Source organism: Phacochoerus africanus, chromosome 9, assembly GCF_016906955.1.
Source record: "Phacochoerus africanus isolate WHEZ1 chromosome 9, ROS_Pafr_v1, whole genome shotgun sequence".
Lineage (NCBI taxonomy): Eukaryota > Metazoa > Chordata > Mammalia > Artiodactyla > Suidae > Phacochoerus > Phacochoerus africanus.
In genome coordinates, this window is record NC_062552.1 from 35438183 (window position 1) to 35455053 (window position 16871).

A 16871-nucleotide genomic window follows, 5' to 3' on the forward strand; every position below is an offset into this window, starting at 1 on the left:
GCAGACCTCAGGGAAAGGCACCAGAGGGGTTGTAATTTAAGATATGCAATTACTGACATCCTTTTGTAGGCAAAAAGATTTTATTCCACAATCATATTGAAAACTTCTTAGTATAGCAAGGAACAAGGGCGTAAGACCCACAGTAATTTATCACATTTGATCTGTTATGTGATCGTGTGCTCAGTTCTTGACTTTTGTTTTCAGAATGTGGTCGAACTATTGCTGGAGCAACCAAAGGGGCAAAAATGATGAGACTGTACATAGACAATGCAGCCCCAGAGAAACTAAAAGGACTGTGTGTGTTTTTTGTTCGCTGTCGCAATGATGTCTCTATAAATACAAAGAATATTCATGAAGTATGTTTACATTTTTTTTCAAATGTATAAACATTGTTGCCAGCTTTATTGTGATGTAGTTGACATGTAACATTATGTAAGTTTAAGGTATACAAAGAATTGATTTAATACATGTATGTATTGTGAAATGCTTACCACCACAGCCTTAGTTAGCACCCCCCGTTGCCTCACATAATTACCTTTTTTTTAATTTTTTATTTTTTGGTAATGACATTTAAGATCTATGCTCTTAGCAATTTTGAAGTATATAATACAGTATCACTAAATATGATCACCGTGCTGTATACTAGATCCCCAGGACTGAAAGTTTGTGCCCTTTGACCGCTGTTTTTTCCATCCAAATTTCTGGGCAGAGAGCTAGTTTCATTGCTCTTTGCCTGGACTGACAGTTTTTCTGAGCCCTTTTTCAGGGACAGGGCAACTATCAACCAAGAACTTTGTTTATGCAGGAGGTTCAGTTTCATTTCCCTCATGCTGTACATGCTCCAGGCCATATCCCCTTCTCTAGGCAGAAATTAAAGCACCAGGGAAACTTTACTTGAGGAGCAAGCATGTGAATGGTTAAATATGGGCAGAATATGTTTGTTGATTTTTAGAACTCTTAAGACTCACTGCTTGAGTTTTCCTAATACTTTATAAGTTGTATTATCCGTGACTATTGTAATGTAAAGGAGGTTATGATTTTCAGTTCTTTAATGGAATCAACATATAAAATAACATTTGACCACTGCTCTTTCAGGAAGTGCTATTTACTGTTTTGGATGCATCTGAAGGACTCCTGGTTGGGATTAGGAATATGCTGGCAAATATATTTCTACCAGCTATTATGGCAACAAATAATTGGGGTGCTTTAAACCAGTCCCAGCAAGGAGAATCTGAAAAACACATTTTCACTGAAACCATCAACAGATACCTTTCATTTTTAGATGGTAAGCATAATATCTAATGTTTAATAAATTATTATAAATGAGAAAATTAACTATAAGATATGTCACTAAAAATAAGCATTAGGGAAAATTTTCCATCTTAAAAGAAGATGTTAATCAAAGTAATTATGAGATCTACAGATAAGATATCAAATCCTTAAGACCTCTTTCCAGGCAGCTCTGCAGTCCTAAGAGAGTTTTCTTTTATATTTTCCATTGTAGAAGGATTCTCTTCCTATATTATTTCTGAAAATTTTTACTGTATTTAAAAATATATTCTTTATTATGGACTCTTTTAAAATACATACTTATTTCATATTGTTAAACTATATAATTTTATTGTCATAGTCAAAAATCCGATGATCAACTAGAATTGTTTCTATAAGTATTAGATCCCTAATGATTTTGTAAGAACAACTTGAAACCACACATTGACACTTAACACACTGACATTAAATATCTCATTTCAATATTATTTTTTCCCTTTTAGGTGCCAAAATAAGTATTGAGGGAACGGTTGAGTTAAAGAAGATAGACAACATTGATTTTTCCAAACTGCATACCTTTGAAGAAGTAACACTTGCAGCTGGCAATTCGGAAACTGTTCGTCAGCTAGAGGACGTGCTGATGATATGGTACAAACAGATTGAACAGGTGAGCTGACTTGAGAAATTTCATCAGGTATGAATTGTAGTTCTCGTCTGTGTCTAGTCACTGCATTTTGGCCCTAAAAGTAAAGGGAAGAGGAGTCTTCCAGATTCTACTGTGAAACAGCCTATTCTTTTTTTTTTTTTTTTTTGTCTTTTGTCTTTTTAGGGCCGCACCCGCAGCATATGGAGGTTCCCAGGCTAGGGGTCCAATCGGAGCTGTAGCCACTGGCCTACTCCAGAGCCACAGCAACACCTGATCTGAGCCATGTCTGAGACCTACACCACAGCTCAGGGCAATGCCAGATCCTTAACCCACTGAACAAGGCCAGGGATCGAACCCGCAACCTCATCATTCCTAGTCAGATTCATTTCCACTGCGCCAAGACGGGAACTCCAAAACAGCTTATTCTTGATTCTAGTGCAAAATCATTGTTTTCTTTGGACCACTTATAATCAACATTAAGATATTGCTCACTTTAAGGAGGAAACCAGGAAGTTCTTTTGTGGCACAGTGGATTAAAAATCCAGCTGCTGCGAGTTCAGTCCCTGGCTTGGGAACTTCCACATGCCATGGTTGTGGCCAAAAAAATATAAAAAAATAATTAAAAAGGAGGAAACCGTAACGATAAGGCTTGAGAATGAAATAATGAAGAATCAGGAGTAACCAGCATTTACCTCCAATACCTCTTATGTTGTTTATGCTCTTCATTAGAAAGAGAGAGGAAAAAGACACAATAAAGAGATTATAGCCACAATGCTAGACCCTTAACACCTCTTGGTTGATCAATGGAATTATCTGTATTAACAGAGAGGTTCAAACTAGGCTTTTTCATATCTGTACTACAGTGGCAAGTGTGCAGCTCTCTGGCCAAATTCATTTTCTCTGCCAGTAAAAAAAGTAGTGATAAGAATGAGGTCCCTGTCAACATTCTGAGGGGTGCCAACTTATACTACAAATGCTACCCCAAACCAGATACTGTATAATCGCCCTAAACAGAAAGAAGACTCTGGAAGCCAACCCACAGATCTCTAGTTCATGAGCACGACAGGGGAATTAGGGAAGAAAATGTTCAGTTGAATGAGGACGAGGAGAGAAAAATCTTGAGCAAGCAAAAGTTAGAAGAAAACATTTCTAATTGTATGTCTCTCAGAACTGTTAGAAGGAGGGAGGTGCAGTTGGAGTTGAAAAATAGGATGGCTTTGGAAACTCCACCAAGGCCTGGAGTGTTGGCCAAAAAAGAAAGAAAAAAATACGAAAAATAATATAACAAACAACCCCTGTAACTACTGCTGAGATCAGAGACTAGCCATTGCCATATTTGCTTCAGACCTTTTATTTTCACTATATCCTCCATGTCCTCCTCTTCTCTGCTACCACTATCCTGATGTTATTGTCACCTCCATTCCCCTGAGAGCTTTATACTTTTATTTGCATCTCTATAAGCTTTATATTATATATAAATAAATTATATGTATGAAAATGCAGAGTGTGTATTTGTGTTTAAAATCTTTATGTAAATGGTATAATACTATTACGTATCCTTTTATAGTTTTTTTCTCATTTGAGAGTCTCTTTCATTCCTGTTGGTACAAGTAAATTTAATTAATTCACTTAACCATATTTGATAGTCCTCTATGAAGAAATCCACTTACTATAGATTTTCAGACATTTAAGAGACATTTAAATTATGTCTAGTTAAGTTATCCTCTATTTCGAATTCCCGTCGTGTCTCAGTGGTTAACTAATCCGACTAGGAACCATGAGGATGCAGGTTTGATCCCTGGCCTCACTCAGAGGGTTAAGGATCCGGTGTTGCCGTGAGCTGTGGTGTAGGTTGCAGATGTCTTTGTTCAGGTCTTGTTTGCACAGGTTCCAGAGTTTCCCAGGGAACTGCTGAAAGGTAGTGAATGGATCTTTTATTAGGTACTACAAATAAAATATTTATTTATTTGTTTTACAGAGATAAATGTGAGTTCCTATGTCTTCAAATCTTTTGTTACACTTGGGATTTTCAGATTTTTAATGGTTGCCAATATGCTGGGTGTGAAATGATATCTTGATTTGTTTTGCATTACTCTGAACAGTATTGAGGCTGAGCATGTTTAAGGGCTTTTTAGATTTCCTCCTTGTTGAATTGCCTGTTTGTATTCTTCACATAATTTTCTTTGAGACTGCTTGATGATATCTTATTGAATTGTTGGAGTTTGAATAATATTTCTGGATGTTAATCTTTTTCTGGTCCCCTTTGCATCCTGCGTTTTCACTTGGTATGGCATCTTTAGTCATGCAGAAGTTTTACGTGTTCCTGTAAATATGTTAGTTGCAAGTGGTAATGCTGCCTCAGTTTAGCTACTACCAGTGACTAGAAGCTTTATGCTGTTTCTATTTTAATTAGGAAACACTTTCCCCCTCCAATGTTAGGAAGAAATTCAATTTAAAAAAAATGAATAACAAAGAATTCACATTGTGGCTCAGCGGTAATGAACCACGACTAGTCTCCTTGAGGATGTGGGTTTGATCCCTGGCCTTGCTCAGTGGGTTAAGGATCCAGTGTTGCCATGAACTATGGTGTAGGTTGAAGACATGGCTTGGATCCCAACTTGCTATGGCTGTGGCATAGACCTGCAGCTGCAGCTCTGATTTGACTCCTAGCCTGGGAACCTCCATATGCTGTAGGTGTGGCCCTAAAAAGCAAAAACAAATAAATAACAAATGAATAGTAATGAAGTTAGTAATAAACAAATTATCGTAAAATGAACACCTGTTTAACCTTTGGAAAAGTTAAGAAATAGAGCATTATCAGCACCTTGCAGTCTCCATATATTTCTCTTCCCACCTTTAAGTCCCTTTTCTTCTCCCTACAATTATAATGTTTGGTCCCCCGCTTTTCTTTATGACTTTGTCTTCTTTATTTTCTTAAAAAGTTTCACCATTTCGTTTCCAGCATTTAGGTTTTTAATCTGTATGAAATTATTTTTGAGTGTGTGTATAATGTGAGATAGGAATCAAATTTTGTATTTTTCTGTTTGGTTAGCCAGTTGTCCCAGAACTGTTTATTTAATAATACATTCTTTCCTAACCAATTTGTAATATCCGTCAAGTTTTTAGACCCTTTAATCTATCCCACTGCTGATTTGTTTTTTCACTCATATCATGCTGCTTTAATTTCTCGAGCTTTTACTAAATCAGCATTTGGTATGACCAGTCCCTTTCAGTATTTTTCTTAAAAAAAATGCATTGATTATTATTTGTTCTTCCAAGTTAATTTCAAAATTAGTTTGTTAAGTGTCATGAAAAAAACCTTGTTGAGATTTTGGTTGGGAATTTCATTGAATGTATATGTTAATTTAGAGAAAATTGCCATCTTTATATTATTGAATTTTTCCATCCATGAGCATGGTATAGCTCTCCATTTATTTAGGTCTTCTTTTGTGTGCTGAAAGTAAGTTTTCTAATTTTCTCCAAAAAGATCCTGCACATCATTTGTTAATCTCTAGATATGTTATCATTGTTATTATTTGTTATAGCAAATGCTGTTATTTTAGAAATTACATTTTCAAATTGCCAGATAGCATATTAAAAATGTTATTGATAATTTATATATACAGCCAGAAACATTACTGAATGGTTCCCTTTTGCTAATCGTAAAAGTTGTCTTTAGATATTCTTTAATTTTTAAAATATAGCCAACCATTCCATCTGTGATTTTGCATTTTTATTTTTTCATTTCTAATTCTTCTACCTTTTGTTTACTTTACTTATCTTGTTCTATGGTCTCCATGACCAGGTTGAATAGAAGTAGGTGATGATAGTGGAAAAATTGTCTTGTCCTTGGTTTTAAAGTGTTATTTTCTAAAATTTCATTTTCATGTATATGTTAGCTCTTTCTAGTCTTAGTCTGCTAAGAGTTTTTAATATTATTCAATGTTGAATGTTATTTATACTTTTAGCTTTCTTATAAAAGGTGTAAATAATGAGCTTTTTAAAGAAGAAAGTAAAATTTTTGTACTATGAATGTTTGGATTGTAGGTACTTATTGAGAGTGAGCAGATGAGAAAAGAAGCTGATGACTCAGGTCCACTCACAGAATTGGAACACTGGAAACGCATGTCAGCCAAATTCAATTATATCATTGAACAGATTAAAGGACCAAGTTGTAAGGCTGTTATAAATGTGCTTAATGTTGCACGCTCCAAACTCTTAAAGGTAAAAGGGCTTTGTATATTCAAGTTTGGTATACTTCAGAATAACGAGCTGGAAAATTACACTTCTTGAATTTGCATCATATACTTTGCATCATATATTTAGAAACGTTAAACTTTGAGCAAGACTTTCTCATCTACCATAATTACTTTCAGAAGAGGAAAAGGAAGTATAGAAATGAAGATTTATCTCTCAGTGTTTTGCACAGCCATTTCAACAGTACTGCTGTGGGGTGATGGCCATTTATTTTATTTTATTTATTTATTTATTTATTTATTTTTTCTGTCTTTTTGCCATTTCTTGGGCCGCTCCTGTGGCATATGGAGGTTCCCAGACTAGGGGTCCAATCAGAGTTGTAGCTGCTGGCCTACGCCAGAGCCACAGCACCGCGGGATCCGAGCCGCGTCTGCCACCTACACCACAGCTCACGGCAACGCCAGATCGTCACCCCACTGAGCAAGGACAGGGATTGAACCAGCAACCTCATGGTTCCTAGTCGGATTCGTTAACCACTGCGCCACGACGGGAACTCCTATTTTGAAATGATTTTTGAAAATGTAAGTCAACAGAGGCTCACTGAAGTAGAGAACTACATAGAAAGTCAAAAGCAAACATGCCTTCTATTGTACACCTCATCTCCACTATTCCATCTCCTTTCCTAGAGGTTGTATTTCTTAACAGTTTGGCTCTATTCTTTCCAGATCCCTTTCTGTTTCTTTATTCTTCCTTTAAATATATATGTGTTTTGTGTTTCTAATTTTAGAAATTACATAGTGTCATACTCTGTTTTTCTTCAACCCCTCTCTCCTGCAACAGCATATCTTGGATAGTTAAGCCTCTCAGATAAAGCTGTGTGGTTTTCCAACATGTTACTGTACCAGATTTTATCTAATAATTTTCCTATTTTTATACAGTCCAATTGCTTCCCTTCTTTTTTTCAACAGTCTAGAAATACAATTCATATACTATTCATTTCTCCCATTTAGGGATATAATTCACATACAATTTAAGGATTAAACTTCAATGCTTTTTAGTATATTCCCAGAGCTACTTTTAGAGCAGCTACTTTTAGAGCAGTTTTATCACCTCAGAGAGGAACCCTGCACCCTTTAGCTGTCACCTCCCACCTCCACCTGTCTTCTTCCCCACACGCCAGCCCTAAGTAACCACCAATCTACTTTTTTAATATATGTATATATACATATTTTTTATTATTCAATGAATTTATCACATCTGTAGTTGTATAATGATCATCACAATCCAGTTTCACAGGATTTCCTTTTTATCTCTATGGATTTGCCTGTTTTGGACATTTTGAATAGATGGAATCATATAATATGTAGTCTTTTGTTACAGGCTTCTTTCACTCGGTGTATTGTTTTCAAGGTTTATGCATGTTGTAGCATGTTTCAGTACTTATTCCTTTTCACAGCTGAATAATATTCCTCTGTATAGATAATACCACATTTCGTTCATCAGTTTATGGATATTTACATTGTCTGTACTTTTTGGCTGTTATGAATAATGCTACTGTGAATATTCTTGTATAATATTCTTGTTCTTATGTCGACATATGTTGTCATTTTGTGGGGGTATATACCTAAGAGTGGTATTTCTGGGTTGTATAGTAACTCTGTTTAACTTCTTGAAGAAAATTGTTCCTTTTCTATGCATTCACAAACTTACTACAGTTAAAGCTTCTGTAGGCATACGGGCAGGTATTTCCCTAGGGTGTGTACTCCCTTTATTAATACTTACTATTATCAGTTAAATTTTTTTTGCCATTCTGACGTGTAGAAAATGGCTTGTATTTTGCATTTTCTATATTATTAATAGTGAAGTTATACATATTTTAAATTTATTGGTTATTTGCCTTTATTCTCCTGTGAATTGTCTGTTTATATCTTTCCCCATTCAAAAAATTGCATACATTATTTTGTGCTGTTTCTAGCAGTTCCTTATTACTATGGCTATTAATCAATTGGTATAGATGTTGGATGAAGCAATCTACCATGGTTCCTGAGTGTGTCTGCATATTCTTGCTAGATATTAAAAGTTCACTTTCCTAATGGGAATATTTTCTTGAAATAAAGTTCTGTTTTAGTAACTTGATCCATTCTGAAAGACTCAGAATAATGTCACAAATAACTAACCTAGAAAAGTCACTCCAGGTAGAAGCAGGTCTGGTTTAAGCCTACAGACAGGTGTTAATTACAAACAGAATGAGTTTTCAGTTTTAGTAAGTCACTTAAGGTGTTTGTAGTCACCTTAGCCTTAAATAATATAAGAAAAAGATCTATCAATCACATCTAAGTATCTACTATTTTAGTATATGTATGATTAGGGAAGACAGCTTGAATTTCTTGATTAAACCTTAGCACACTGATCTGTTTGGATGTTTCATTCCTATACTTCATTCTTATACTTTCTTTTCTTAGAATTGGCGTGAGTTGGATGCAAGAATCACAGATACAGCAAATGAATCAAAAGATAATGTCAGATATTTGTACACTTTAGAAAAAGTATGTCAACCACTCTATAACTATGACCTCGTAAGTATGCTTTCTAAAGTGTAGTTTTAAAAATCAATGCATTTAGGAATTCCCACTGTGGCGCAGTGGGTTAATGATCTGGCTTGTCTCAGAGGAGGTGCCAGTTGGATCCCCAGCCCCATGCAGTGGGTTTAGGACCTGGCATTGCTGCAGCTGTAGTATAGGTCGCAGCTGTGGCTCGGATTCGATCTCTGGCCTGGGGACTTCCATATGCTGCTGGTATGGCTGAAAAAAGAAAAAAAAAATACGCATATACATGAAGCCCAGTCTAGAAGGACTACCAACAAGTAGGCTCTTAGATGTAAAAAATAGATGAAGTGGATATAGGAAAATGTTAACATTTGTCAAACCTAGTGATGAATATGGGTAGTCATTATAATATCCTCTCAACTTTTTTATATATTTAAAGCTTCTCAGTACAAAAAGTAAACTTGGAAGAAAAAATGTACAGTGCTTTTTATTGTTAATTTTATGGTATACTAATTTAAACTTCTTGATTCAAAAGACTTTAAAATTCATATAATTTTCAGATCTTTTAGTTTTGGTCTTCTTTCCATCCCAGTAATTTAAAAAACTTTGTTCAATTGCTCTAGCCATGTATGTACCTTACTCTTAGTAGTAGTATCATTTTGTTGTTGAGCCTTTTACATTGTTTTATAAAGGAATATTTCAAAGATTATCTTCTGAAATTAGAGAAGTACTGATAGTACTGAGTCATGTAATGCTTCCCTCTCATAAACGCACTATTTCTGTAATTTCAAAAAATGCTTTCTCTCATTTTTTTAATTCTCATTAAAAGCCACCAACAGTTGCTGTTTAGTTTGTCATTTGAGCAGGAAAAGTGTAGAAGGCTCATGCTTCCATTTCTTGTTGATAAAATCATATGAATTTTACATTTCATGTTTCATTTTATCATCCTGATATTGTGCTATAGGCATTTCTACTGTTAGATAGTTTATGTACAAGATGTCTGAACACTATGAATAGATGGTTGAGCACTGTGCACTCAAGGAGCTACATTTATAAATAATGATGTTTGAAATTCAGATGAAGGGCATTTTCCTGGTGTCCTCAAGCTTTCTTCATTCTTTGTAGAGTTGCCTCATTGAAAGTGGAGGGGACTCTTTCTAGGCATATTTTTATTAGAACCTTTTTTTTAATGTATTTTTTTCTTTTTACACCTGTGGCATATGGAAGTTTCTGGGCCAGGGGTTGAACTGGAGCTGCAGCTGCCAGCCTATGCCACAGCCACAGCCACAGCAATGCCAGATCTGAGCCGCATCTGCAACCTACGCTACAGCTTGGTGTAATGCCAGATCCTTATCCCATTGAATGAGGCCAGGGGTCAAACCCACACCTTATGGACACTATGCGGTTTCTTGACCGGCTCAGCCACAATGGGACCTCTTTATTAGAACCTTTTAATCTACAGATAACACATATAATATCTGTATATTAAGTTAACTACAAAGCAATGATACTAATTTCCATAAACCACATACTGCTGATTTAATTATGTCATGATTACGCCTCATACAGAGGACACACAGTACACTAATCAATAGTTGTTCTTCCTGGTTTTATGTATCCCACCACCACTAAAAAAACTATATATTTTATATTGCCCTAGCAATTAAAAGGCAAGCTTTTTTAGGGTGAAATGCCATTGCCCTCCCATTGTTCTTCCACTGTGACTTGAATCCAGGTTAAAAGCAGGGTCTCAAACTCTCAGGCACAGAGCTGTGGTTATGTTACAGCTGTGGGACCTTGGCTGTACAAGGGCCTCTCTATAGCTTTATTTTCTCATTTGCAAAACGGGAATTGTCATGAGACTTTATAGGTTCTAAGACTCATTTTTTCTCTCTCACATTTTAACATCTCTGTACTCAGAGCACATCTTACAGTCAGTCACGTATGAATCATTGTGAATGTGACTTGCTACCATCTGAAATGATTAGTTCTTTGCTTGGGGGGTAGTGTTTTGTTTTTGTTTTGTTTTCCCTGCCGTTGGTATGAATTCAGACTGCAGTGAGTGAGCACCAGCTTGTGGTACAAATTCTGAAAAAGGTTGATTTTCTCTCCTTTCCCAGGGAGCAGGATTGGGACACGTACGCTAAGTTCCTATCTTTTCTTCCATGGCTTGTTAATGTCATGCTTACCTTTTACAGGGGGGGTGTAGCCCATGGGTGGCTTAGTTGTATGTGGGACTTAGACTCCCCATATTGGGCATTTTCCCCCCTTTCTCAGTAGCACGTGCAGCAATGGTGCAGTCTTACAATCAGTGATGTTTTAGATCTGATGAGATCAAACCTACCTTAAATGGTCATTGTCAGCATAAATTAAGATAATGTGTGAAGCTCTTCGCCTAGTCCCTGGCACGTAGTAAGCCTTCAGTGCACATTAGTGACTGATCTCTTGCTTGTACTTGCTCCACTTTGCTCTACGCTCACTGTTCTACTTGTTTCTCTTGTTTGTATGCATCCTTTCTGCTCTGCCTTGAACTCCTCTGGGATAGTTTCCTTATATCTGGATTTCTCCCAATATTCTCAGAACCTAGTGACACTTAGTAGGTTTGCTGAATGGTGAATTGAGTTGAATAAGTGGAAATGAGCTCTAGACTGATCTCTGTTTCTAACTAGGTTTTGACCATACATTAGTCACTTTACCCCTTCAAGATATCAATGGTTCATCTGTAAAGAGAGCAACATAAACTCTTAATCCTTAAAATCACTTTCACCTCCCAATTTATCTTTAAATAAACTTTTTTTTTTTTTTTTTGGTCTTTTTGCCTTGGGCTTCTCCCACAGCATATGGAGGTTCCCAGGCTAGGGGTCGAATCGGAGCTGTAGCTGCCGGCCTACGCCAGAGCCACAGCAACGCGGGATCCGAGCTGCCTCTATGACCCACAGTACAGCTCATGGCAACACCGGATCCTTAACCCACTGAGCAAGGGCAGGGATCGAACCCGCAACCTCATGGTTCCTAGTCGGATTCATTAACCACTACGCCACGATGGGAACTCCTAAATAAACTTTTAAGTTTACGTCGTACAGAGAAGTTGCAATGATAGTACAGAATTCTCTTCATCTAGTTTCTCTTGTTAACATCTTGCATTACCTTGTTACATTTGTCAAAATGATGTTCTCTGTTCCAAGATCCAGCGGAGGATACCACATTGCATTTAGTAAAATTCGACTTTAAGATTAAAATGTTAGGCCAAAAAACAAATAAAGTAAAATAAAAAAGGAATTCTCCTGTGGCAAAGTAGGTTAAGGATCTAGCACTGTCACCGCAGTGCCTGGGTTGCTGCTGAGGCGTGGGTTTGATCCTGGCCCAGGAACTTCCACATGCCGAGGGCATAGCCAAAAAAAAAAAAAAAAAGAAAAAAAAAGATTAAAACGTTATACTATTTTCTATATGTTTAGAGTTTTGTATATTATAGGATACTTTTGTCTTTTTAGGGCCACACCTGTGGCATATGGAGGTTCTCAAGCCTATACCACAGCCACAGCAACGTGGGATCTGTGCTGTGTCTGCAACCTACACCACAGCTCATGACAACGCTGGGTCCTTAACCCACTGAGCGAGGCCAGGGATCCAACCCACATCCTCAGGGATGCTAGTCGGGTTCGTTAACCACTGGGCCATAATGGGAACTCCGATACTGGTTATTAAAAATATAAACATAAGAGAGAATTCACTTAATCTATTTCAATTTTAGGTTTCCATGGCACATGGAATACAAAATTTGATAAATGCCATCAGAATGATTCACAGCGTGTCAAGGTATTATAATACTTCCGAGAGAATGACCTCATTGTTTATCAAGGTAAGTTTCCAAGGGAAGAAATCACACATGTGACCCTGTGAAAAAGTTAGCAGTGCTTTCCGTCCAAGCCAGGGAAAGGAAATGGGAAGTTTGGGTGCCTCTTAGCACTCTGCATCGTCATACGTAATGGACAAGGGAAGAGCCAGTTGTACTTAATTGAAGGGTGACCTTTCTGCTTGTCAGAGGCAAGCCCCCAGGTTTTTTCTTTAAATATAGCTGGTGGTTTTCTAATTTATTCATTCCAAGTAGTTTTAGTTGAGAGCTAGGAATTGTGTCCACTGTGAATAATGCTTCTTTAGCTCCTTCCATCCATGCTGTAGATTTATGTAAATTTTTATGTAAAAATTTCTGTAAAGGTTTAGGTAAAATCTTCCTGTGTAGCGCCACATGCTTATTTTAAATAATTGGAAAAATCATCCAAGAAACACTATTGAATAGAAAATTTGTAAATGAGTGAAGCAAAACATAGCAGTCATATTCCAATTCTTTTTTCTCTTTTTATGGCCACACCTGCAGCACATGGAAGTTCCCCAGCTAGGGGTTGAATCAGGGCTGGAGCTGCCTACACCACAGCCACAGCAACTTGGGATCTGAGCCGCATTTGCAACCTACACCACAGCTCAGGGCAACGCTGGGTCCTTAACCCACTGGGCGAGGCCGGGGATCAAACGCATACCCTCATGGACACTATGTTCCTATGTCCCATTCTTAACCCACTGACTCACAACAGGAATGCCCCAACTCATCTTTTTAATCAAAGGATAGATTTAATCATATCTATGTCCTGCACAAGGCAAGAACCTCAGGATTCTTCCCTGTCACTTGTCTCCCTCCTTGCTGCATGTCCCACGTTGAGATTTCTAGTTCCGTATTCTTGTTACTATTTTTTCAACATTACAAATCAATGAGTGTTCATATACACACGACTGTATAAAAGAGATAATTAGTAAGAACCTACTGTATAGCAGTGAAAAATCTCAATAACTTGTAATAACCTATATGGGAAAAAAGAATGGAGATATATGTATATATAACTGATTCACTTTACTGTACACCAGAAGCTAACACAACATTGTAAGTCAACTATACTCCAATAAAACTAAAAAACCCCACTCAAGTGTTCCGACTAATATCAAAATATTACTAGTTTCTTTGATCACCTCTGTTCTGTGACTTCCACATCTTCCTCTGTCTTGGACTTACTATTTCTTTTGCTGAATAAAATTCTCAAGCACTTTTTTCAGAGCAGGTCTCTGTGATAACCCCCCTGAATTCCTACATGTCTGAAAATCACCTCACTTTGTCCTATCTCTCAAATATCAGTTGATTTAAAAAAAAAATTTTTTTTAGGGCCACAATTGTGGCACATGGAAGTTCCCAGGCTAGAGGTCGAATCGGAGCTGTAATGCTAGCCTATACCACAACCACAGCAATGCCAGACTCCTGAGCTGCGTCTGCAACCTACACCACAGCTCACAGCAACGCGGGATCCTTAAACCAGTGAGTGGGGCCAGGGATGGATACCAGTTGAATTTGTTACCGCCAAGCCACAACGGGACCTCCCAAATATTAAATTTTAAAGTTTATTTTATTTTATTTTTTAATTTTTTTGGCTTTGGAGGCATATGGAGGTTCCCAGGCTAGGGGTCTAATTGGAGCTATAGCCACTGGCCTATACCACAGCCACAGCAATATGGGATCCAAGCCATGTCTGCGACTTGCACCACAGCTCACGGCAATGGTGGATCTCCAACCCACTGAGTGAGGCCAGGGATCGAACCTGTGTCTTCATGGATACTAGTCAGATTTGTTTCTGCTGAGCCACGATGGGAACTCCTTAAATTTTATTTATTTATTTATTTTTGATTTTTTAAAATTAAAGTATAGTTGATTTACAATGTTGTGCCAATTTCTGCTGTACAGCAAAATACATGGTCTATCCCAGGAGATTGGATATAGTTCCCTATGCTATACAGCAGGACCTCATCACTCATCCATTCTAAATATAATAGTTTGCACCTACCAACTCCAAACCCCCAGTCCATCCCACACCCTCCCCCTACCCCCTGGGCAACCATGAGTGTTTTCTCTACATCTGTGAATCTGTTTGTTTTGCAGATAGATTCAGTTGCGCCTTTTTTTTTTTTTTCCTTTTCTCTTTTGGCCGCCCCGTGGCATATGGAATTCCTGGGCCAGGCATCAGATCTGAGCTGCAGATGTGACTCTTGTCACAGCTGTGACAACACCAGATCCTTTAACTCACTGTGCCAGGCTGGGGATTGAATCTGCGTCCTGGAGCCGTAGAGATGCCACTGATGCCGTTGCGCCACAGCAGGAACTCCTGGGTTTTTTTGTTTTTTTTTTTTTAAGAGTTGGTTTTATTTATATTTTTGGCTTCACCTACAGGATTCAGGAGTTCCCGGGTCAGGGATTGAACCCATGATCTGAGCTACAGCAATGACAATGCGGTATCCTTAACTTGCTGAGCCACTAGGGAACTCCCTGGGATTGTTAAATTCAATGTAATTTTTTTCCTGAAACTCTGAAAATACTGTTGTCTATTGTCCACAATTGTTGATAATAAATTTGATGCTAATCTGATTGTTTTTCCTTTGTAGGAAACCTATTTTATTCTCCCAGGAAGCTTTTGGGATTTTTTTCTTTATTCTTGAATTTCTAAAATTTCAAAGTGATGTTTTTGTTTTGTGGGTTTTTTTTTTTACATTTATCTTGTTCTATACTTGCTCCATTGTTTCATTCCAGCCTTGCTTTCTCTTCATTCCTGGGAAAATTTCCTCTTTACCTCTGCCATTATTTGTTATCCACCTATTCAATTTATTCTCTCTCTTTAAATCTAACTTCCATGTTCCTTAACTATTGTTTTTTTTTGGTTCATCATTGTCCTTATCCTTTCAGGTCACTCATTCTTTTTTCATTTATGTCCCACTTGCTGGTTGGTTCATCAATAAAAATTTCAATTTTCAATTCTTTAGCTGATTTCTTTCTATGATGTGAAAATCCTCTAATGTCTTTCTCATGAACTAGTTTAGTCAATACAAGATGTTTTAAAAGAATTTTAAGGAGTTCTCATTGTGGTCCAGTGGGTTATGAACCCAGTTAGTATCCATGAGGATACAGGTTCAATCCCTGGCCTCGCTCAGTGGGTTAAGAATCCAGCGTTGCTGTGGCTGTGGTGTAGGCCAGCAGCTGCAGCTCCAATTTGACCCCTAGGCTGGGAACTTCCATATGCCACAGATGCAGCCCTAAAAAAGAAAAAGAAAAAAAAAAACCCCGAAAATTTAGGCATACCTTTTCTATATTTTTCTCTTGTTGGATTTAATGCCTGACACCATGTTTGTTTTCTTCAGTTGCTTGGTGATTCTTTATTGCCCCTTTTTGTATCTGAGACTGATTTGCCTCCCTGTTCTGTTTACTGTAGTCTGTCTCTTGTGAGTAAGGGGCATGATGTACGGTTGAGAGGGGTATGTCTGATATGTCCTCCTGGGGGAGGGGGCAGTAGCTACCTGGGCTACACCTCTCCACGACTGTGGTCTGCCCTCATAGCTTTGTCCTTTCAGCATACGTCACTGCTGCCTGCTGTACAAGTTGCTCCAAATTCAGGGTCCTGGGTTACAACTGAGTGGCACCTCACATTGTCTCTGTCTTCAAAAATTTCCATAGCAGTTCCACCTTCAAGTAACTGTCTCCAGAACTGGGTTCTGGCTTTTCTCTAGTCCTTCCCTGTACCACTCCCACCCCTGTTTGCTTCCCCAATTTTAAGAGTTCTCCAATTTTTTTTTTTATCTTTTTAGGGCTGCACCTGCAGCATATGGAAGTTCCCAAGCTAGGGGTCGAATTGGAGCTATAGCTGCTGGCCTACATCACAGCCACAGCAATGCAAGATCAGAGCTGCATATGCGAATTGCACCACAGCTCACAGCAACGCTGGATACCCCACCTACTGGGCAAGGCCAGGGATTGAACCTGCATCATTATGGATACTAGTCAAATTTGTTTCCTCTGAGCCAAGATGGGAACTCCCAAGCTCTCCAAAATTTCTGTGTGTCTGCCTGCCACCTTAATGTAACCTCCTGACTACTTAAATGGCTAGCCTGCTATTTTATTTTTATTTTTCCTGTTTTGGGAGATCTGAGAGATGGTTAACCTATTTAGTTTGCCTGTTGAAGGATGGTGAAGGATCACTCTTGGACTGGGTCAAGACCTAATAGAGGAAAAATAGACGAGGGGAAAATATAGTTGACTTTGAAATTATTGGCCCCATTGCTATTGACTTAGGTAAATGTGACTTGGATTTTCTTGTCTTGACAGGAATGTGTATTTCTTTGTTTTTTAA

General features: G+C 37.8%; 1 protein-coding gene across 1 annotated transcript in view; it reads left to right on the forward strand.

Annotated features, from left to right (window-relative positions):
* Window positions 1-230: 230 nt before the first annotated feature.
* Window positions 231-16871, forward strand: part of DNAH8 (dynein axonemal heavy chain 8) — a 269859-nt gene continuing 253218 nt past the window's right edge. The window contains 6 exon segments of the mRNA XM_047797103.1: window positions 231-356; window positions 1096-1285; window positions 1773-1936; window positions 5963-6139; window positions 8575-8688; window positions 12410-12517. Coding sequence (XP_047653059.1) covers window positions 246-356; window positions 1096-1285; window positions 1773-1936; window positions 5963-6139; window positions 8575-8688; window positions 12410-12517 — 864 coding nt within the window. The 5' untranslated portion in view covers window positions 231-245.